Source organism: Mustela lutreola, chromosome 1 (genome assembly GCF_030435805.1).
Source record: "Mustela lutreola isolate mMusLut2 chromosome 1, mMusLut2.pri, whole genome shotgun sequence".
NCBI classification, from domain to species: domain Eukaryota; kingdom Metazoa; phylum Chordata; class Mammalia; order Carnivora; family Mustelidae; genus Mustela; species Mustela lutreola.
In genome coordinates, this window is record NC_081290.1 from 248267713 (window position 1) to 248290303 (window position 22591).

General features: G+C 50.3%; 1 protein-coding gene across 4 annotated transcripts in view; it reads right to left on the reverse strand.

The window, feature by feature from the left end:
* PTPN5 (protein tyrosine phosphatase non-receptor type 5) overlaps positions 1–22591 on the reverse strand; it is a 54377-nt gene that overhangs the window by 23370 nt on the left and 8416 nt on the right. For 2 of the 4 annotated variants that reach the window (XM_059138049.1, XM_059138031.1), the window contains exons 1-3: positions 14897–14986; positions 12018–12281; positions 9170–9246 (exon numbers count right to left, since the gene is read on the reverse strand). In XM_059138049.1, the coding sequence (XP_058994032.1) occupies positions 9170–9246; positions 12018–12163 (223 nt within the window). In that variant the 5' untranslated portion in view covers positions 12164–12281; positions 14897–14986. Of the gene's footprint in view, positions 1–9169; positions 9247–10205; positions 10360–12017; positions 12282–14896; positions 14987–22591 lie in introns of those variants that run through there. The other 2 variants (XM_059138057.1, XM_059138039.1) reach the window with 2 other exon arrangements.

Consider the following 22591-nt stretch of genomic DNA (forward strand, 5'->3'; position numbering starts at 1 on the left):
AATCATAGTCCTAGGTCTGCCTCTCCTAAGCTGTGGGGCCCTGGGCCTTCTGTAAATTCAGACTGTGACCAGGGGTCTCTAAGGGCCCTTCTGGTGCTAAAGACACACCTATTAAAAAAAAAAATTAAAAAAATTTAATTCAGTGGTCTCCCCTTGTTCTTAGGATAAAAACCAAACTCTTTGTCATGATCAGCAGTGAAGACCCAGCACACGCTGACCCCTGCTTATCTCTGTAGCCTCTGCGCACACCACCTTACTCCTATTTCTCTCTGTTCCAGCTTCTTCCAGATCCTCTGTGGGAACTGGCCTGGGAAGCAGAAATCTGGAAACCAGTGGTTCTGTACCAAGAAATTCTCACACAGTCCCTAAGGGGGTACGGAAGTCCATGCTGTCTGTGGTGGGCGTGGGAGAAGTGGGGGGATCAAAAGTACAAATTAAAATACATGCACACAAAATCTCACCACCCCTTCTGCAAGAGCTCACGGAGATGAACAAAAAACATACACTAAATACCTTAGAATCCATTAACTATGGGGAGGAGCAGTATGGCAGTGGCAGAGAAAAGAAAATGAATAAGCGAACAAACCCAGAGAGGGGCCTCTTGTAGACCAGTGGGGATAATGGGACCATGCACATGAATACCTCAAAGGATCATTACCCTGCCTCCCAAGGAAACAGGAAACAAAGCCACCAAGTTGTAAGTTTGGTCAAGACCTGATGGCGAAAGACCAACAGCCAAGGGTAGGCCTATTATCTTGTCTGGTCCCAGACCTGGGAGTGCTGGAGAGAGGGACATGGCTCTTCTGACCCTAGGGCAGGCTCTAGTGGCTTGGGAGTCAGCACCCCCTGTAGGGGGAAAGGCTCATCGTCTTGGCTGAAGCAGAGGGAGCCAACTGCCAAGGAGAACCCTCCACCCCCACCCGAATCTTCTCTTTTCTGAGCAACTTCACCAACATGATATCTGAGTCATTGTGTTGGCTTTCTCCAGGGAGTGAAGGGGATTCCAGAGCTTGGTAACTGTCTCCACAGGTGCCCTCACAGGACTAACTAACCCCATTAAGATCCTGGGGGTTGGGTGACCCTGAAATTCCGGGTCTGCCAGGATGGGTCACCTAATCTGGAGGAATGTGACTGACCCCAGAAGGCCTCCATTACCCCCAACTACCACTCTTGCCTGGCAAGGACTGATTAATATTTTAGGATGGCTAATCGTTTTTTAAATGATTTTGGAAAATATGAGGGAAAAAACCCCTCATAAAAGCATAAAGGAAGCTCAAGTCATCCATAATCCTACCACACTGAGAAAGACACTGGTTTCCTTTTGACATATTTTCTGGTATTTTTTCTTTCTTTGTGGGTGGATTTTTTTCCCTCATAAATCATTCTGTGTATAGACGTATCCTTAGAATATGTCTCTCTGGATTTCAAGGGCTCAACTTTTCAGCAGCATGGCAGGTGGCCTCCAAGGTGCTCTAATGATTCCTCCTCCCCACCCCCACTTCCACCCCCTGTGGTGTTCACACTCTGCTGCCACACATGTAAGAAAAGCTTTCTTGGGCTTCCTATCCCAGCCCAGCACCAGGTGAATACAGCTAAGTGAGTGACCTCAACTGAAGCCACATAAACAGAAGAATCTCCCAGGAGAGACTTCCAGGACCCTCTGAATCATGAGCAAATAAGAGGCTGCTGTTTTCACTCCCTAAGTTTTAAAACTATTAGGTAGTGAACAGATTAACTAAAAGACGACGTTGGGACTTGAAAGGAAGAAATGAGCTCAAATGGAAAGATGAGATTTTTGTTTTAGTGGCTGAAATATTCTTTTTTAAAAACTTATTCATTTATTTATTTTGAAAGGGAGCAAGAGCAGGGGCGGGGAGGGACAGAGGCAGAGGAGAGAGAATCACAAGTAGACACCGTGTCCAGCAGCTCAATGTGGGGCTTGAGCCCATAATCCCGAGATCATGACCCCAGCAGAAAACAAGAACTGGACACTTAACTGACTAAGCCACCGAGGCACCCCAAGATGAGATTTTTTTGGAGGGTCCCTGGGCCAGGCAATGTGAAAGGGGACAGCGTCTGCCACTGCATATCTTAGGGATATACCAGATGTCCATTTGTCTGAAAGACCTTTAGCATCAACCTGTGTCAAGGTAGACAGCCTTTCTTCCCCTTGTGAAGACTCTTTGGTCACATCACACATCCAGGTAACTCCCTAGAATATCAGAACCATTTCCATCCTGGTGAGTATCAGAACCATTTCCATCCCGGTGAGTATCAGGACCATTTCCACCCTGGTGCATATCAGAACCATTTCTACCCTGGTGAAGGAAAATGAATGACCCTCTTCCTGTTCTGCCGCCTGACTCAGCACGTAGACAACACTCTTGCCTGTGTCTGTGCTGGTTCTGTGAGGTGCCAGGTCTGTGGCAGGGTATCAAGAAACTATCTACTTCTAGATACTTCACAAAACTATACCCTCCACCCCACTGCTGAAGGACTGGGCTGCGACTTGATGCCTGGGCCCTTTGGAATATTTGAAGGCTTTTCTGTAGCAATCCTTACCATCACTGCTAGCTAGCATGTATGGAGCATTGTGGAAGAAGCACTTAGCTTACATCAACTCATTTAATCTTCACAAAATCTCTGTAAAGATCTTATCATGGTACCACTTCATTTTAGAGTGAAGAAGGTAGAACTCAGAGCACTCAGATAAGTTACCTGAGGTCATGCTGCTGATCTGTGGCAGAGATGGGATTTGAACCCAGATTGGTCTGCCTCCTCACAGCATCCTAAGACTCAGCTAAATGGGCTCATCCCTCCATATCTACTCTAGTATCTGGAAAGAGTTAACCTCTACCATCACTGATCAGTGGATACCTGGGTTGGTACTTCTTAATACAAAGGTATCATTACAGAATGCTCTCCAATTAGGGTTCTTAGCACATCCAAATGGTGTTTCATTTTTCTTTTTCTTTAATTTACACTCTGCAGACTCAAGACAAAGACACTTCACTACACCGCTAGCTGCAATAAACTTTCCTAAATGCACTGGAAATTTTGAATGAAAACAGAACTCGAATGATACAAAGAAAGAGAAGTCAACAGAACCTAAGCTGCTCAGTGTCAACAGGGACAAGGGACTCCTCATCAATACAACTATATCCAGGCCATGTCTATCCTGGCTCCTGCACTTGCTCCGAGACCAGCCTGAACCAGAGCTAGGTACCAGACCCAGACCAGAGTCTTTGTGAGAATGAGGGTTAGTAGATGGGGGACAAAGTCCATTAGGAGGTTAACCTATTCCTTAAAATGCTTTGGTAGCTGATTCCTAAAGATGAGCCAGAGCCCTACTCATCCTTCAGGTCACAGGTGAAAGGCCATTTCTTCCAGGAAGTCTTCCCTGACTGCCCCCAAGATAAGGCTGATTAAGGGTACACCCTTCGCTGGTGCTCTGGCCTCCCTGAGAGCAGGCTCCAGGGTCTGTACTGCTCTTCCCTGTGTCACCATAGCCTGGCCCAGCTGTGGGCACAGAGTGGATGCTCAATAAAAGTTTGTCAAATTGATAAAAGCACTTTTCAATTGGCCCTTGCTGGCTTCTGGCCCAAAATCTTGTCTTTGTCATGAAGGGACAGCTAGGGAAGCTGTGATCTGACCCTCTGTCATGGCCAGGATTAGTTCCTGTGGGATTAGGGGAACAAAGACTTCCTCAGTAATGCATCCCCTTGGGACATCTGGGCAGCTCAGTCGGTTAAGAATCTGCTTTGGCTCAGGTCATGATCTCAGGATCCTGGGATCGAGTCCCACGTCGGGCTTCCTGCTCAATGGGGAGCCTGCCTCTCCCTCTGTCCGCTGCTTCCTCTGCCTGCACTCCTCCTGCTTGTGCACACGCTCTCTCTCTTTCTGACAAATAAATAAATAAAATCTTTAAAAAATGGCATCCCCTTTACTTCATAAAAGGCCACCCAGGATGGTCAATGGTATCTTGCTGAGACCTAGACCTTGTCCCCCTCAAAAGAGGGTCAGCTTGATAACCATGATGATTTAGAGCCTAGGGCTGGGCAGAGGGTAGCTTTGAAGGTGCTGGGACTTAGGTGGGAGTGAGTAGGGGAGTCACCAGGAGGCCAATTGCTCCTACCAAATGGGCAATGGCCTCCTTAGGCCTTCAGTAGCTGCTTACAACCTTGCACAGAGCTGGCTAATCACGACGCTCTTACATCTCAGGGTGGCGGTGACCCTCGTGGCTCCAGGCAGCTGTTGGCTGTAGGATGCTGTAGGAGCACCTGTTCCTAAGACTCGAGTTGTCCTTACCGCAGCACCAAGCTCCTTCTCCTCTGGCCACGCCACTCCCTCCGGAGCAAGGAGTCCATAGGACCAGGAGTTATGCCCATGCTCTACTTTTCAGGACACGCTCTGATGACTGGGATTCTAGATGTCCCAGAGCCTGCATGGGTACAGGTACACCCTTCCGAGGGTGGATGCGGCCTTCTGCTGGGGTACCTTTAGATTTGAGGGGTGGCCAAGGGGCAGAAACTGGGGTGGGATGAGGAGCACATGTGGACCCACAGACCGACGTGCCTGCATGTGTGCACACAAGAGCCCTCGAAGTGCAGGACTCAGCAGAGGGTGGCATGTCACCAGGGCCATGACGACGCGATGATGACGACTCATCATCATCGTTCACAGCCTGGCCTTGGTCCCTGCCCATGTTAGGAGCGGGCTAGCCTGTGAGCCTGCCCACTGGAGACCATCGGAGTGACACTGATGACGTCATGCCATCCATTCCCAGCACCTCCCGGGGCCTTATCTACCTCCTTCCTCTGACCCGTACCCCAAAGAAAGCTGCTGCTTCCAGGCTGGGCCTGCAGTGGTGCTGGCTGGGGAGAGAGCGGAGGCCACAGCATCAGCAGGGTTGCCTGGTTTCTTGCAAATATGAACACCTACACACAGAGGCGGGGGGAGTGTGAGTTTGAATGTATAAATGTGTTTGGGTGACTGCGAGCAAGGAAATGAGCAAGCACTGGGGAATGAAAGAGAAGAAAAAGAGAGTGACCCCGTGCACGAGGGCGAGTGCACAAGGAAGAAGGAAAATGTATGTGTGCGTGTGCACAGAGTGGGGTGCATGGAGACTGCATGCTTCTGATGGCCTGGGGAAAGGAGAGAGAATGGGAGGGAAGGAGTGTGCTCGCTGGTGTGTATGTGTACGTGAGAAGGGGCCTGGCCGCGGAAGAGAAAGAGACCTAAAGCCCGAATGATGGAGAAGGCAGATGGGCCTGGAAGATGGCACCATAAAGCAAAGCGATGCAGAGCACGCAAGCGGAAGGAGGCTTGCAGGTGCATGGGCTTCAAGTGGGTGTGCACCCGTGGGGCTGCATGAGGCAGAGAGAGACAGGGCGTGTGCCTGGGTAGCTGGGTGTGTGGGTCTGTGCATGTGCGTATGTGCGCACGGGGCTGGGACAAGTGAGAATGGAGATGAGCCTGTGAGCACAGGTGGGCGGCGCCCTGGGATACGAGTGAGTGAGCGCACCTGTCCCCTGGAGCTGGAGGCCTTCGGGGGCTGTTGGCTGCTGGAGGCGGTTTTCACCCAGATATCTCAAGCTGGGAGGTCTACACAACTAGACGTGCTGGTTCAGGCCCAGGTGACCATGGCCGCGTGTGTTGGCCACACCGCCCCTGCCTGGCAGGGCGTGTGGGAATACGTGAGTCACTCAGGCAAGGCTAGCCCTCACTCCACCTCGTCTCGCCTGGCGGGAAGACAGCTGGGAGGAAAAGACATGACTTGATGGCTGTATTTTTACACTATCCTTACGCAATTGCTTGCAGTGCCCTTGGGCTCATTCTAAAGGTCCTGCTCCCCAATTTTCTCGGCCTTTATACCCCCTTTTATGTCTAAGTTGCTGCTCAGATCGGTGGTTCTGGCTGATGAGAATTTATGGAAGTGTCCTTACCAGCTTCTAGAACCGCCCTATTTACAACACAAAACCACCTCCCTCCACACCTCCCCCCGCCCCCCCCCCCCCCGTCCTTTCTCATCCCTCCTCAGCTTTAATTTCCTCCACAGCACGTACCCCATCTACCATCCTAAACATTTTATCTATTTATTTATTCATTATCTAGCTTTCTCTACAAAGCAAATGCCTACGGATCAAACTCCAGGGACCGTTCTGAGCTTCCCATCCATCCATGTGCTCCTCCAACAACTCCACGTGGTTGTAAATAGTATTCATGCTTGTCTCTTGTAACTGGGAGGCACAGAAAGGTTGAGTCGCTTGCCCATGATCACTCCCAGGGGTAAATGGTGGAACCCAGCCCAGGTCCAGAGTCCCTGTTCTTTATCAGTGCACCACACTGCCCTGGGAAGGTGGACATTTTCTCAGTTCGGCTCACTGCTGAATCTTCAGTGCTTGCATGAGCGTCCTGTGAGGGGATTCCCTCCATGAGCAGTCATCCAGGGAATAAAGAAATGAGTGAAAGACTCCCCTGGACATGCAGGACAAAATAGGCACTCGCCTTTAAAGAAGGCGCGGTCCCGCAGACGAAACAGACAAAATGTGATTACGAGATCACACTGCGATGGCATCATGCGTGGGAGTGCAGTGGGGCGTCTAACTTGCCTAACCTCTGGCAAGCAGGGCTTTCCGGAGGAAGGACACAGAAGGAGACAGGCAGGGTGACATTGCCCATCTCCTCCAGACCCCTCCCTGGGGCAGACAGCTCTTGCCTCTGTTCACACAGTGCCAGAAACTGATAGTGGCTCCTCGGCGACAATGGGGGCACGAACGGAGTCCTCACTCATCCAAACACCAGTGAAGTGACCTTGGACAGACTCCCTCACTTCCCTGGGCCTCAGTCCTCTCATTTAGAAGATGGGGACCAGAAATCATCTCAACAGGAGTCTGTGAGAGGTACATGTGAGTATTTAGAACAGTGCCAAGCACAACGAAGGCAACGTGTCCGCGCCCCACTGGAGATAACCAATATTCCTCTTCCATTCTAAGCTGGTTGCTGGTTTTCAGGGAGGGTTGAGATTTCATATATTATTACCGTAGTCTCTCTCCTTGTGGTTCCATGCATTTTTTCAGAAGCAGCTCAAAGCAGGGCAGGACATCTGTTTTATTTACCACTAGATTCCTAGCACCTAGTATAATACCGAACACGTAGTAGGGACTCAAAAAGTGTTTGTGGAATGAATGTCTGTGTAATTATATCCAATCCTTGTAAGGATAAATACTCATATTGCCGTTTCAGTTTACAGATAAGGATTAGAGGCCCAGCAGGGGTAAGCGACCTGTCCATAAACACAGTGCCTCTAAGCCAGACTCCGATGCCAAAGCCAGTGCTCTTTCCTTCACACTGTGCTACTCCCCGCACTCCTATACATCATGTCCTATTTCCCGTGGGTTTTTTCTAGCCACTGGGCCATCCCCGGTCATAGAATCATCTCTGAATTCTATGACTCATATCTGAATCACGGAACGTTTAATAGTTGAAAGGGACTTTTGATGTCATTTCGACCTCCTACCCATTGTGGAAATTTCCTCTCTACTGTCTATCCAGATAATATTTGAATGCCTCCAGTGATGGAACACTCATTTTTTTCCTTTTGAATTATCCAGTACCATGACTGGACCACTTTCAGATTCAGAAAGAAAATTTCGGGGGCTCCTGGGTGGCTCAGTCAGTTAAGCATCTGCCTTTGGCTCAGGGCATGATCCCAGGGTCCTGGGGTGGAGCCCCTGCGTTTGTCGGGCTCCCTGCTAAGTGGGAGTCTGCTTCCCACACCCCGTTCATGCTCCCTTTCTCTATGTCAAAATAAGTGGTTGCGTCCAAGCCAACCAAAGGGAAATAAATAAACAAACAAATAAAATCTTAAAAAAAAGAAAGAAAGTTCTGGATCCCTCGCGCCAACAGTCCTCTTTTTAATTTCTATGTATCAGGTTTATGCCAGACTCTTAAGAGACACAGAAAAAATCTGCTGCCCTCTCCACAGGACAGTCTTTCATGTATTCACAGACAGCTCTCACATCCCTTTGGAGAATTCTGTTCTTGAAGCTAGCTCTTTCCCGTCCCCACCAGGGACCTAAAAGATGACACCCATCCTAGACCAGCTAGACAGGCCTTCCAAAGCGTTTTTGAGCAATGGTACCCCCTACTGGATATGGCGTGAACTGCACCAAAGGGCTCCATCCCTACCTGGAGGCGGGAGAAAGCTTCATCAGCAGCTGGAGCACTGGCTCATGGTGCAAGCCACATAACCATTTATTTTAAAGAGTCATCGCTTTAGAGTCACACCTACTTGTTTTCAATGTCTGTCTCAAAGAGTGTCCCTGAAAACGTCACTCGAAGCTTCCTTGCCAGTCATGAGGTTTCTGACAAGCTAACCTTGGGACTTTAAAGGCCGCATTCACAGGGCTGTTTCTGAACCAAAAGGATTGGAAGGAAAGAGGGAAAGGAATATTGTGTCACGGGATCACGGCAATTTTTTTCATTTGTCTTATATCTATCATTCTGCAGTGAATATCTGTGATAAGAAAAAAAGTTTTATGAAAAGAGAATGAATACTAGCAGGGTACCTGGTCTACAGCTAGGACACACTGCCACCCCAGGGGCAGAGGCAGAGCGGTAACATCTCTGTGGTGACTCATGGCCAGCCAGGCTTCCCATGAGCGCAACCAATCAGCCTCACGCAGTCCCCTCAGACCCTCACAGCCCAGGTTCTCAACAGGCCAGGCGCTTTCTCCTCATCGCCCACCCACCCTTGGTTCCTGTCACATTTGGGTTGTCCATGTCCCCTCGCCTTCCTTTTTTTTTCCCCCCTGCCTTACCTCTTAAAGTCTGCCCAACACACTGCTTGGTCGTGGCCAGGGCCCCAGCATCGCTGGACTCCCCAGCTCCTCAACCCTCTCTCTATCCTCCCAGCATGCCCCCAGCTGCCGGCTCTTCCCTCCGTGGGAGCCCAGAGCAGCATCAAATGACAACAGGTCATGAAAGATGATGAAAGACACCACGGATTAGAAAAACAAATCCTCATTTAAATGGAGACGTTGTGAGCAGCCAAGTCACCCCTCCGGAGCAAGTTCACAGCTAAGCGGGCTCGACTTCGGCTGGCGGCATCTGGGGCTCTCTCTGTGCACGGGGAACTCTGGGGACCCTGGGTGCCCGGCAGACTCACCCGGCAGCCTCTCGCTGCAGCACATGTCCAGGGCACCTCCCTCGGAGTCATCGGCTGGGGACTTCTCTCTCTCGCTCCTGCAGATGAAAAATGCCAGATGACCCTGGGCAGCAGGGTTCAAGGAAGAAAGCTGAAGAAGGATAAAAAGTCTTCTTGTTCACACTGTGTCTCTTGGAATAACCCTACCCCATGGTGGGGGGAGGGGGCGAGGAGAAGGAACAACCTAGAGGAAGGTCAAGTTGCAGAGGCAGGAGCAGGATCCTGCAAGGGTTTTCCCCATGCAATAGCCACCCTGTCATCACCATCATCTCCTCTGCCAGGAGGGAGGGCTTACTATGTGCAAAGCACTTACACACTTTATCACTTTAAGACTTCACGGTGACCCCACAGATCAGGGATCAATCAACAGGCTCAGAGGAGTTAAATAACTTGCCTAAGGTCACACAGCTCATTAGGGCAGAGCTGGGTATGAAATTACAGTCTAGGACTCCAGGCGTATGCGCTCACTGTTGTGTTATTCTGCCTCCTACTACTGGAGGGTTTGAATCATAGGTGAGCAAGAAGAGAGGTCTGGGTCACACACAGTCTGTGCCCAGCTCCTCGAGGCCTGCAAGTACCTTGTGCTTCGGGTAATAGAAAGTGGCCTGCAAAACTCTTTTACCGAAATAGTTAGAAAACGTATATGTGTGTGTGTGTGTGTGTGTGTGTGTGTGTGTGTGTGTGTGTGTGTATTCTAAATGTTCTATTTCTTTCTGACATCAGAAAACCCCCTTTCTATCCAATCAGGGCACCTTCCAGGACTGGAACAGGGTCTAGCTTTTCTCCTTTACCCCGAAGCTGGAAAAAGGTTGCTGGAGATCAGCCAGACCCCAGGAAGTGTCAGCAGAATAGACACACCCTGGGAGAAACTGGGTAGCTCACAGGGGTTCCCCTACTTTGGAAATGGCCTGATGTGCAAATGTGGGTTCCAGTGGCCCTGCATTCCCTTCACGTTCTCACTCCTGGCACAAGCTGACCGATCAAGGGCTAGACACACCAACCAGGCCACGGCAAGCAGATCCTCTCCCCTGTACTTTTCAAATGCATTCTGGAGGGCCTGCAGTCTGTGGTTGCTGGCTGTAAATCGTGGTAGCCACAGTGTCCTGGAGAGAAGGTCCAAAAATATCTGCTGCTATGGGCCTTGGGGCTACTTCATTCCTACCCATCCTGAATCTTGAGTCTGAGATGCCCCAGGATCCTGCCAATAAATTTCAACATTTTAGCTTATGCCAGTGGGATCTGATCTCTGAAATCAGTAACCCAAAGAAACTTGAATACGGCACTGCCAGCATAATACTTCCATGAAGTCTAAGAGGTCAACTACCTCTTGGGTAGGTCAACCCACTATTTCTGCCATCCTGCCTCTCAGACTGGTCCTAAGGCCCTGTTAGACCCAGCTGCAGACCTGAAACAATTAAGGATAGACAAGCAGGGTTAAGGGGGACTTTTTATATCCTGACATCTTCTGCTCTCAACTGGCATTGCATTATTTTATCTTTTCCTCACGCCAACTGGCAGGGACTCTGAGGATCCCAAACCCTGGAGCCCAGCTCTTGCAGAGAGAAGGCTGCTATCTTCAAGGCCCTTTAAATGTCTCCTGAATCCTTCCACTTTTCTCCTTCTCCACCACCTACATCTTGGTCCACACCAGCCTCTCCTGCCTAGATTATTCTGGCAGTCTTTTAACTGGTCTCTGGCATTCACTCAGGCTGGCCCCTAAAACATTCTCCATCTGGTTCTAACACATACGGCTTCATAGGTTGTGCAGTTTACAACTTGCACAACTGGATGGGACAGGCCTGAGCTAGAGATGATGGCTTCAAAAACTCGCCGTTTATCAAATAACTTTCTTTAAAAAAATACTTTAAGTAAAAAATACTTTAAGTGGCATCCTACTGCACTTAGAACAAAGACAGAAATGCTTTAACATGCTTTACTAGGTCTTGCATGATTTGACCCCGGTATATCCCTCCAATCTTATTTCATACCCCTCTGTGCTCAGCACCCTAGCTGCAATGGACAGGCTCTTTTCTCCACAGTGCCCCTGCACATGCTTTTCTCTCTGCCTAGAGAGCCTCTCCAGCTCTACTTCCTAAGTACTTTTTACTCAGAGCACTGGACACAGTTTGAAGTTTCATTTTCATGTATGCCATTGTTTGATTAACATTAGACTACAAGCTCCATTTCTGTTTTATTCACCACTGTACCTTCAAAGCCTTACACAGTGCCTGGCTCAAAGTAGGTGTTAAATAAATGAATAAACAAATAAATACTCATTCAATCCTTTAATGTTGTCCTGACCTTCTTGAAAGAAACATCAGGAACCTCAAACATGGTCGCTCTCTGAGCTGCCCTGTGGGCAGGCCTTTGTGAAGCCCCCTGGAGCCCTCCTCCACAGTTGTTGTCTGGGGCAGGCACAGAATCACACATCTGCAAGGCCCCTCTTTTAGAAAGGAGAGGAGGATAGGTGGAGAGGGACAGAATGGAGGTCTGCCCTGCTCCAGGCACCATATTGAGCTGGTGGCCACGGGGATTGGGACGCTGGGCTTTTTCTATCATAAAGAGCAGCCCAGCTGGAGGGCAGCCCCTGAAGGCTGGCTCCTGGCTGGGTGCAGAAAGGTGACCAAGGTATCTAGGTACCTCTGGAAGGGGACCCATGTGTGACTCACAGCTGCTTTCACACCTTAAGCCTCCCAGGCCCCAAGCCGTGTTCAGAATAGCTCAGCACTGCATGTGTGCGGCGGACTCTATAAATAAGCTTCCTAGAAAATGACTAATTTCATAATCAGAAAAGCAGAAAGAGTAGCACCTCTCATCTGTAGAGGAAAATGGAGCAAGAGCCCACCGCTCGGCCTTGTAGTTGAAGGACTCCAGGCAACCCGAGTCCAAATCTGCATGGTTGGGCTGTTCAGGGAAGGTCTTTGATGAGCTCTCCGAAGAGAAGAGATGGTCCATTCAGGCTGGATGGAGAAGCCCAGTCTCTGGACACCACTCTCTCCTCCCCGCCAAGAGCAGAAATAGCTGTTTGCTGACAATTCCTGCAGGCTCACTCCTTCTCCTCGATTTCTAGGAGCTGGGTGACGGGAGCAGAAAATGCAGCAACTTGCTGGGCTGGCCCCCCACTGCTATTCTTAGAACCAGAGAACCCCAGAGATGAGAAGACTTGGAGATCACCCAGCCTGTCCCCCCCCTCACTGATGGAGACTATGGGCGGGAACAGAACCTTCCCAAAGCCATTGCCTCATTCAACAAGCGTTTGTGAGCAAGGCACCGGAGCTGTCCTAGGAATACAGTGACGAACCAGCCAGGCCCCTCCCTGCATGGCTCCCAGTTGTCTAAGGAAGACACGCGCACACACACACACACGCACACACATAAGGCTGCTCCCACACCTGCTTTAATCGACGTCTTCATGCAATACCTTGGGGTTCTCAGCTCAGATTGTGGTGAGTGGGCAGGGTATGGGGGGGTCTTCTGCAAGGGGAGGATAAGAGCTGGTTCTTAAAGGGTGTTTCTAGATGGATAAGGGGTCACAAGAGAAAGACTCTCCTTCACAGAGCAGACAGAGAGAGCAATGGAGAGATCTGAGATGTATGAAACATTTGGCGCCAACTGGGGGAGCAGGCTGGTCAGTCAGTGGGAAGCGAGGGGGCTAGGCCTCACTGCCAGGAATCCTGCCTTCCCCAGTGGGGTAGCTTTCTTCCACTGGACCATGGGGCTTGCCTTGAATGGGGGTGGCACAGGCCCCTCACCAGTGGCCTGGGTGGGAGAGGTCTATTATAGGAAGGGGAGGCCAGTATCATGTGTTTGAGGAATGGACACTAGACCTGGCCAGTGGCATGGGGTCTGGTCCCAAACTACTCCTTTTCCTAAATTGTGGTAAAATTCACCGAAGAGAAAAATCCACTATTTTAACCATCATGAGAGTGCAAAATCTTACGGTATTTAACACATTCACAACGGGGCACCACTGCCCCCGCTCTCGGGTTCCAGAGCACTTTTATCGACCCAAAAGGAAGCCTCGGACCCATAAGGGAGCCCCTGCTCACTGTCCCCTCCCCTAGCCTCTGGCAGTCATTCATCTGCTTCCTGTCCACACGGATCAACCAGTTCTGGATATTTCATAGAAACGGAATCATATGCCACGTGGTCTTTGTGTCTGGCTTCTTTCACTTCAGCATGTTTTCTAGGTGCATCCGGGTTGGAGCACACATCAGTGCTCCGTTCCTTTTTATGGCTCGACAGCATTTGGCTGGGTGGATAGACTACATTTTATCCATTCATCAAGCCATGGATGTCTAGGTTGCTTCCACCTTCTGGCTATTATGAACAGAGCTGCAGCCAACCAACCTCTCCTTTAAACTCTGCCCCCAGCATTTTCATGACTGGGTAATCTTTTCTCACCCCAGGCCCCTGAAGCCTCATCTATCAAATATGGTGGTCAGACCCCTCACAGCCTGAATGGCATCTCTATCACTTGTTCACAGACATGCGTGTGTGTGTAGGTAAGGTGGACCCTGCAGCTTTTCCACCATTGCTGGTTGCTGGACACTGGGCCTGGACCAGTCTGCCTCATCTTTCCAGAACTCATGGCTAGTGTTGGGTGGGGGAGAGTGTCAGAGGACAGGTATAGGCTGCAAGCTGGCTGACTCAGCATTCTAGCAGAGCCCCATCTGGGATAGACTGGGGGCACCTCACCTCTCCCTGGAGGGTGGGGGAGGGGGACAGGTGGGTGCTGTGAGGAGATGATACCAGTTTTGCCTAGGACTAGTATAGAGAATTGGTTAAAGGTTTTGGGAGGGAGGCCAAGGAGCCTGTGCCCTCTTCCTGGGCAGGTGAGGGGCTAGGAGGGGTTAGGATGCTGAAGCCTTATTTCTGGGTGTGAGCCTGAGCCCCCAGCAACCTCCCAGGCTGACATGTCCTCTACCTTGGGCTTCACACTCCTGGGGCTCTGAGCACCTGAGACATCTCTCCACTGTCACCATGGAGCTCCTTCTACCCTCCCAGAGCTCTGATCCTACCAAACATCACTCTTCCCTTAATCAAACACGTATGCTCCTCTATTTCTAGGTCTTTGTTCATGCTGCTACCTCTACCTGAAATGTCCTTTCTCCCTCCTGCCAAATCTTACTCATCCAACATTTCCTCTTCCATGGAGCCCTCCATGATCTCCTGGGGAGAACCAAGCTCTCCCATCCCCAGGCTCCCCACACCCCTGGCTCACTACTTCTCTCTACCTCTTGCTTTGTTCTGTTGCTGTAGTTAGCTGTTTAGACAACTGCCTCCCCAATCAGGTTTCCAGTCCCTTGAGAGCATCCCTGCCCTCACAGCCACCTCGGCATCCCAACTCTTCAGGACGTAAGCCTGCTGTTGTACAAGTTAGAGGTCAAGTCGCAGGGTCTTAGGGGTCGTGGCTCTGGGGGGCTATGGGAGAACAGACTCTAGCTGGGAACCTCCCAGCCTGGATAAGATGGCCTGGCCAGGATCAGAAAGAGGCCCATAATGTGGTCTCGATTTTCATCCGCATGTTCAGCAGGCAGGGGCCAAGGACATGCTGGTTTCACGGAAGACAAAGGATGAAGCTGGCTACTTCATGCAAATGAGTCATGTGTCCCCACACATGCACAGGGAGAAGGCTTGCCCTCCTCCATGCGGTGAGCAGCAGGGACACCCACACACACCACTCACCTGGCTTCCTCATAATTCATTCCCAAGGTGTCCAGATGAGGAAAGGCGCCATCGGGGGCCAGGGCCGGAAGCTTCTCAGCAAAAAGCACACTGGAGATGCGAATGGAGAGAGGCCAACTTTAGAACACTCAGATGGGAGACTCAGGCAAGAGAGGTCAGGTGCCTTGCCTCATATCACACAGCATGGACAGCGGTTTTCAGATAGTTAACGAAAATCCAAATTTCCTTGGGGAGTTAACTCTCTTTTTCCCCAGGTGCTCTGCTTGTCCGCCGCCACACGGAAGCCCTAAGACCAGAGGTCTATCCTGTGTTATTCTGTGTTAGACCTTTCTGCCTGAATGACTCAGTCAGTTTCTGTTGCTGGTTACCAGAGGACTCAGGCTGATGTGCGCAGCAAAGCTGGGGAACAGACAGGCTCTGAACCCCAAGCTCTCAATGCTTAGTTCACTGCTATTTCCATCTTGCCAAGCTGCCTACCCTCCCTGCCCAGCTGTCCACTGTCCGGCCATCTGTCCTCACGTCAGAGCAGACTGCAAACTTGGAGTGTTCGGGTTCCCAAACACAGGGTCTGAGTGTTCCCTGCTTGGGATGTGCCCAGATAAATGATGACTTCTATATCCTGCTCCGTTGGTGGGAAACCAGGGCATGGGTGTGGCAAAAACCCAGTGGAAGAGAAGGTGGAAAGATCCTGGAGAGGCCCAGCCTGCAGAGGGGCTCATGCAACACAAAGTTTCCCATTTTCCATGTGAATCAGATCCAGGATTGGAACGTTCGTTTGCTCAACTAGTGTTTACTGAACAGCTCCTATGTGCAGGCCACCGTGTGAACTCTAGTTCACGGCCTTGTGGGGGAATGAATGCAGGACAGCAAAAGGCCAGTCTGATGGAGACGCTCAGGGTACTGTGGGGGCACCAGTGAGGTCCCTAATGAGGCAGAGAAGTTGGGAAACTTCCAGGGAAGGAATCTATGGTGTGCCATGAAGGAGGAGCTGAGGTCAGCAGCTACGGAATGACAGGGGCAGGTGGGCCCTTCCAGGCAGAAGGAGGGCATGGGAACGGGCCTGGAGTTAAGAGAAAGCAGGGCATGTTCAAGAGATGGGAAGAAATTCAGTCTGACAAGGGGAGAGTGAAAAGGGAACAATGCGGGACAGGGACGCTGATGGAGACGCTCATTTGTGATCCTCTTATTTCTTGTTTTCCATCTCCCTCCCCTCTCTCCCAAGGTGAAACAGACCTTCATTCTTCAAACAGCCCTAGGAGGAACACAGTTTAATTTCCTGTGTTTTCTAGATGAAAAGATGGAGATTCAGAAATGTGAAGTGACCCGCCCCAGGCCACACAGCCAGTAATGACAGATCTGCCCCTCACTGCCCATGTTCCTAAGCTCTCTTCTCTTCTGGCTTTCTACCTTGGTTGAAAACAGTGCTCTGAAGGTAGGAAGAGAGTGAACATGAATGAATCAGCAGACTACAGCGGCTGTGCTGTAATGGTTCTTTTTAAAAATTCCTCACTGTAGGTCTATTAGGCTGCGTCCCATTTCGCAGATGAAGAAACTAAGGCTTGGGGGTGAAGAGACTCTACCAGGCTCACGCAGTGGGCAGATAAGTGAAGGAGCCAGAGGTGGATTCTGGCATGCCTGTCTTCCTGCCCAGGACCTCAAAGGAGCTCCTTGCTGTAGGGCCATTCGCTTTTTGCGCCCTCCCCAGGCCAGGAATGACTGGAAATCCTGCCCTGGACGATGGTCTCAGGTTCCTCCACGTGAGTAATCAGCCCAGAGAGTCCTCCTTGGGAGACTGGTTTGGGTGGGGGTGTCTATGATGGCAGCTGCATTCCAGTCCCGGAGCAACAAACATACTCTCTGGCCAGCAGCCCAGGACTCTTGTCCAAAGCCACCCTGTGACTTCGGGCCGGTCCTTTCCTCTAGTCCAAGTCTCAGTAGCACCAGCTAAAATCAAGAGACTTGAACTTAATGAATTTTAAGGGCCTTTCCTTAAGGTCAAGCCTCAACTTCAGGGCTGTCAATGGATTTAATGAGGGGGGGTGGTGGAGGGGCAGGGAACCAGCAGAGGGCGCTCCCAGCAGCAGGGAGCCAAGGCTTTGGTCGATGGAGAGGATCCCACCCCAAGTCAGTCACTGGCAGAGGCCATGTTCACTTCTGATGATTAGTTTCTGTTGCGGATAGTCCTATTTGTATGGTGAGCCCCCAAAAAGATCAATCCAAGAGCAGGATCTCAGCGTTCATAGGTCATCTGGTTCAACCCTGTGTTCCAACACTCTGAAAACACTCATTCCGTTCCCTCTCTCAACATCTCCTGAGACCCAGGTACAGAGTCCGGTGTACAAGGAGAAAACAGACCCTCACAAACGTGAAGGCACGATCACATCTCTTGTGAGGGTCTACTGCTATCTCCATTCAGTTAATGTCCACTTCTACCTGTAACACCTTGGAATGTAATTTTCCCTTCACTGGAAAAGCCCCCTTTCGCCTTCCCAGCATGGAAAACTCTTGAAGACCCTTTAAAGCTCTTGTTCCAATGTCCCCTCTTCCTTTCTCACCTCTCTGTTCAGAAATGATCTATTGATGCCTGTATCCCCAGTTCCCACGGAGCATCTGTACACAAACCTGTGGACTGGAATTCCCACGCCCCCCCCCACGCCCCCCGCCACCTCCCCCAATTGAGTGCTCGCTGTGTGCTGGAGACCATGCCAACTTCTGGGCACATTCTCCATCCTTCATCTCTCGCTGTAACCCCATCAACGAAACACAGTGCTCCTCCTCCTCCCACACACGCGGAGATTGGGATTTGGAGGGACTGAGTCATTGTTCAAGGTCACACAGTTGGTAAGTGGCAGAACCAGGCTTCCAGCTCAGTTTGCCTCAACCCCAGGCCCAGGCTTTATTTAAACCATGAAGTGTGCAGCTTCTGGCACGGACTCTCCTGTTTGCCATACCTATACTCGATCTGACACCTGGCAGATAGATTCAAGACTTATTTCTTGGAAAGATCAATTAAAAGCAGGTTAGAGACTGAGTATGAATAAATGGCTCATTAAAAACCAAAAAAGCACAGGCTGTGGGATTGGGCAGCCTGAGTATAAACAAAGGATTCCCCCAGTGGTTGCTCAGTCTTGCAAAAGATACTTGGATTCTCTATGCCTCAGTTTCCTTACCTGTGAAATGGAGAAAATCATCTAGACATCAAAGGATTCTTAAGGATCTTAAGTGAGGGATGCCTGGGGGCTCAGTCTGTGAGCATCTGCCTTTGGCTCAGGTCATGATCCCATGGCCCTAGGATCCCTGCTTTGCTGGAAGTCATCCCCCACCCCGCCCCCCCTCACTCATGCGCATATGCTTTCTCAAATAAAATCTTAAAAAACAAAAACAAAAACAAAAAACAAAAAACAACCCTGGAGTGCCTGGGTAGCTCAGTGGATTAAGCTTCTGCCTTTGGCTCAGGTCATGATCTCAGAGCCCCGAATCAGGCTCTCTGCTCAGTGGGAGTCTTCTTCCCCCTCTCTCTTTGCCTGCCTCTCTGCCTACTTGTGATCTCTCTCTCTGTGTCAAACAAATAAGTAAAATCTTAAAAAAAAAAAACAAAACACCTAAAAACGTTAGCTGTTTGTCTTGTACACATACCTTATCTTCTATGTCAGGCGTTGCCTGTTTCTCAGTGAATACAGCTCTTCTTTCCCCACACAGATGAGGTCTATGGAGACTCTAGAATGAGTCTTATGATGTGCCGGTAAATTGGTTCTCAGAAATATAAATAAATAAATAAATAAATAAATAAATGGAAAAACCATGATTAGTGGCACCTGCCAATTTCCATGGTGTAAATGGTTCCACCATTTACTGACTGACAAATGGGAGGGTCAGGCTGCCAGTTGTGGAGGAGATCAGGAGTGTTACTCCAACTCTCTGAGCCTGTTTCCTCATCTTTAACATGCCATTGTGGGGATGAGTAAACATCCAGCTCCTAGAGGAATGATGGAGAAGTTCAGGGCACAGAGCCCACTATGGACGAGTGAGCTCGCACAATGGTGGCAGACAGTGGTAACAACACTCCATCTCAGGGCTGCTTGTCCGGCTTGGACACTGGCCTAGCCTCAGCACCTGGCCCTTCACCGAAGGCCCTGGCAGAGTCTCTGTCTTGGACTTCTTGGACTTCTAGGACTAAGGCCTTGTCCACTCTTGTAGCTCACCCCAGTCCACATGCAACGAGCATTCTGACTTGGCCTATGTTGGTCACACACACACACTGACCACAAATGGTTTCATGTGGCTGGTGTCTATGGGCCTCTGGTTTCAACTTCAGTGTCCCTGATGCCACCCGGTGGCCTGGACTACCTGTGCCTCTGCTTTGCTCTGGATCACCCACAATGGTCCCATTTGGCCTCTGCTCCGCCCTTCACGCTTATGAAACCTCTTCTCCCAGAGCTTGTGTGTGCTTACAGAGTGGAGACTTGGGGCTCAGAACCACGGTTGCTCCCCCTGCAGCCAGGGAAGGTTCTAGCTCCTGCCTCTCCACATCACGAAGTCTAGTCCTGGCCTGAGTCCCCACCCTCTGCCTCTGGTTTAGCCTTTCGGTGCTAAGGCCTGGCCCAAGCAGTGCCAGCCCGGGCTGGGAAGACCCTGGCACTTTAGGATTTGGTGAAAAGACTCAGACAAACCGAGTCAGAGGCAGAGACTGGGAGAGGAAAGGCAGAGGCTACCTTTGAAAACCTTGGTTGGGGGGCACCTGGGTGGCTCAGTGGGTTAAAGCCTCTGTCTTCAGCTCAGGTCATGATCTCAGGGTCCTGGGATCTAGCCCCGCACCAGGCTCTCTGCTCAGCAGGAAGCCTGCTTCCCCCCTCTCTCTCTCTGCCTGCCTCTCTGCCTACTTGTGATATCTATCAAATAAATAAATAAAATTAAAAAAAAAAAAAAAAAAGAAAACCTTGGTTGGGTCCGAGAAGAGACAAGAGTATCAATTAGAATGGGAAGGAAAAAGAAAAAAAAAAACAACAGATGGGGCCAGGAATCAAAGTTCAAAAGGGTCTGACCTCCTGTATTCAGATGTACTGTCAGCTGCTTGCCTCCGATATGCCCCATGCTTTCCCATGCCTTATCTAATGAGACCCTTGCAACAACTTGTGAAAAAGACATCATAAGCTCATTTTGTCTAGGAGCTAATAGGCACTTGGAAGGGTTAGAGCTTGGCAAGAGCACAGGTTAAGTGTCACTCTAGTCCTGCTCAGGTGACCCATGGAAAAGACAGGACACAACCTGGTCCTGAGCCAAGGATGGGCGGTCTTCTCCATGCCTCATGCAACTGTACAGCTGGAGACCTGGGACCCAGGGCAGGTTGTCAATAGAGGTCCTCAGTTATGGCACAATCCCTCAAAACATGACAGCTGACCATTCTGAGGTCACACACCTCAATGGAACTGTAGCACTCTGGAAACAAGGATGGATTTAGAGGCAGAGAGACCTGGTTGAAACACTGTGCTTTGCCACCTTCTCCCTATGGGATCCTTGGTTGGTGTCTGGACCTCTCTGAACCTCAGTTTCTTCCTCTGGGCTGCAGGAGCAACAGAGCTGCCTGCAACACGGTTGTGGTATGGGCTGTGGAAGTGACCGCAGTAAAGAAGGCACCAGGCAACCTGAGGCAGACAGCTTCCTCCTGATGACAGCTGACCAGGCTCAAAGCTTCATTTCCTGGCTCCCTCGAAGTCAGCTCCGCACCGGAGATGCTCCTGTTCTTTGGACCAGGCAGAGCCATCAGCTCCGAAGGTCTGTTTCCTTTTTCCTTGGGCTCTGTCAGGTGTTCCTGGAGCTAACGAGAACAACACAGGGCCTCCCCAGCAGATCTGGCTCTTCTCCCTTCTGGAGAGCCCTGGGCTGTTGCCAGGTTCCCCCATCAGACACAGAGCCCTTGGAAAGATGGGTCAAAGAACCGGAAACGGGACATCACTGGATTCCCCAAATCTTCCTGCACCATGAACACTGCCCCACCTTCTAGCCACGCTCATTTTTGATTCGCAGCCTTTGTCTCTCCTGTTCTTCCTTCCTGCAGAGGACTCTCTGCTCCTCCTCTCTGAGCTGTGGCTTTGGGCCATTCTGCCCTTGGAACTTCTGCCTCAGCACCATGCGTCCTCCAGGAAGCCTTTGTGGTGAGCCCAGGGCATGCTTACTGTCCCTCTGGCTAAATTATTCTCCCACCTTTTAACTTGTGACTTGGAATCTGGCAAAAGACTGCACCCCACCCGGGGCTGCTTCCTGGCTCTCTTGTTCAGAATCTGGGCTTCTGTGAGCTGCCCAGGCTGAGAAGCGGTAAAGGACGGGCCTCCTGCTATAAGGCCCATGACGGGGAGCCCAGTGCAGAGGAATGGGGATGGATAGCCAGACAATGTGCACCCAGCATTTTCCTGTACACTCAGATTTGAAAAGAAGACAGGAAGGAGTGACTAAGTGGGAGAAAAAGAAGGAAGAGGTGAGTGAACAGAAGTGAAGGGGAAGAACATCCGTGTGAGACTCAAGAACAGGTCACAAGAGGACAGATCCCGGCTGCTCTGGATCGTGCGTTAAGGCCCTCTGTGAATTGCCTCCTGATTATGTAACTCCCTGCCTTAATAGACTCCTCTTTGAAAGCATTTGGAACTTTACCTACTCCAGGCAGCCTTCCCTGATTGACTTGGATCTCTTCCTTGGCTCCCTGAGCTGTACTACTTTGTACTCATTGATGCCATTTCCCATGATGCTAGGTCCTCTGGGGAAGGGCTGGGGCATCTCTGCTTCACTGGGGGCGAGTCTTATTCTCCATTTATCATCTGTAGTCAGAGATATTTTACACTGTCTCTTTTATTGGCTTCAGAGGGTGGGTGAGATTTATTTTGCATGGTTGGTTTTTTTTTTTTTTTTTAAAGATTTTTAAATTTATTTGTGAGAGAGAGAGCGAGCGAGAGAGCGCACGCACCTACAAGTGGGGGAATGGCAGGCAGAGGGCAAAGCAGGCTCCTCGCTGAGTAAGGAGTCTGATGCAGGACTTGATCCCAGGACCCTGAGATCATGACCTGAGCTGAAAGCAGATGTTTAACTGACTGAGCCACCCAGGAACCCCTGCACGGTCTCTTTAAATCCAGTTTGCCTCCAACACGATCTTGAGACAAGGCCTGTTATCTTATATTCTTATACGATTCTTTTCTGTCAGCTCTGTTGGGCCCGAAACCCAGTGCCTGCCGTCAACCAGCATCCAGCTTAGTGCACAGAGTCAGAAATGGCCAAAATATGGAAAGAGCCCAGCTGTCCATTGACAGATGAATGGATAAAGCAGACGTGGTACATACACACCATAGAATATTACGCATCCGTCAGAAAGAATGAGATCTTGCCATTTGCAACGAGGGGGATGGAACTAGAGGGTATTATGCGAAGCAAAATAAGTTAATGAGTGAAAGACAATTATCGTATGATCTCACTCATATGTGGAATTTAACACACACACACAGGTGTGTTTCCCTGAACACGGGGGAAGGGAAGGGAAAGTAAAATAAGGTGAAAATTGAGAGGGAGGAAAACACTAGAGACAATAAACTCTAGGAAACAAAAGAAGGGTTGCTGGAGGGGTTGTTGGGGGGATGGGGTCACTGGGTGACGGGCATTAAGGAGGGCACGTGATGTAACGAACACTGGGTGTTATATGCAACTGATGAATCA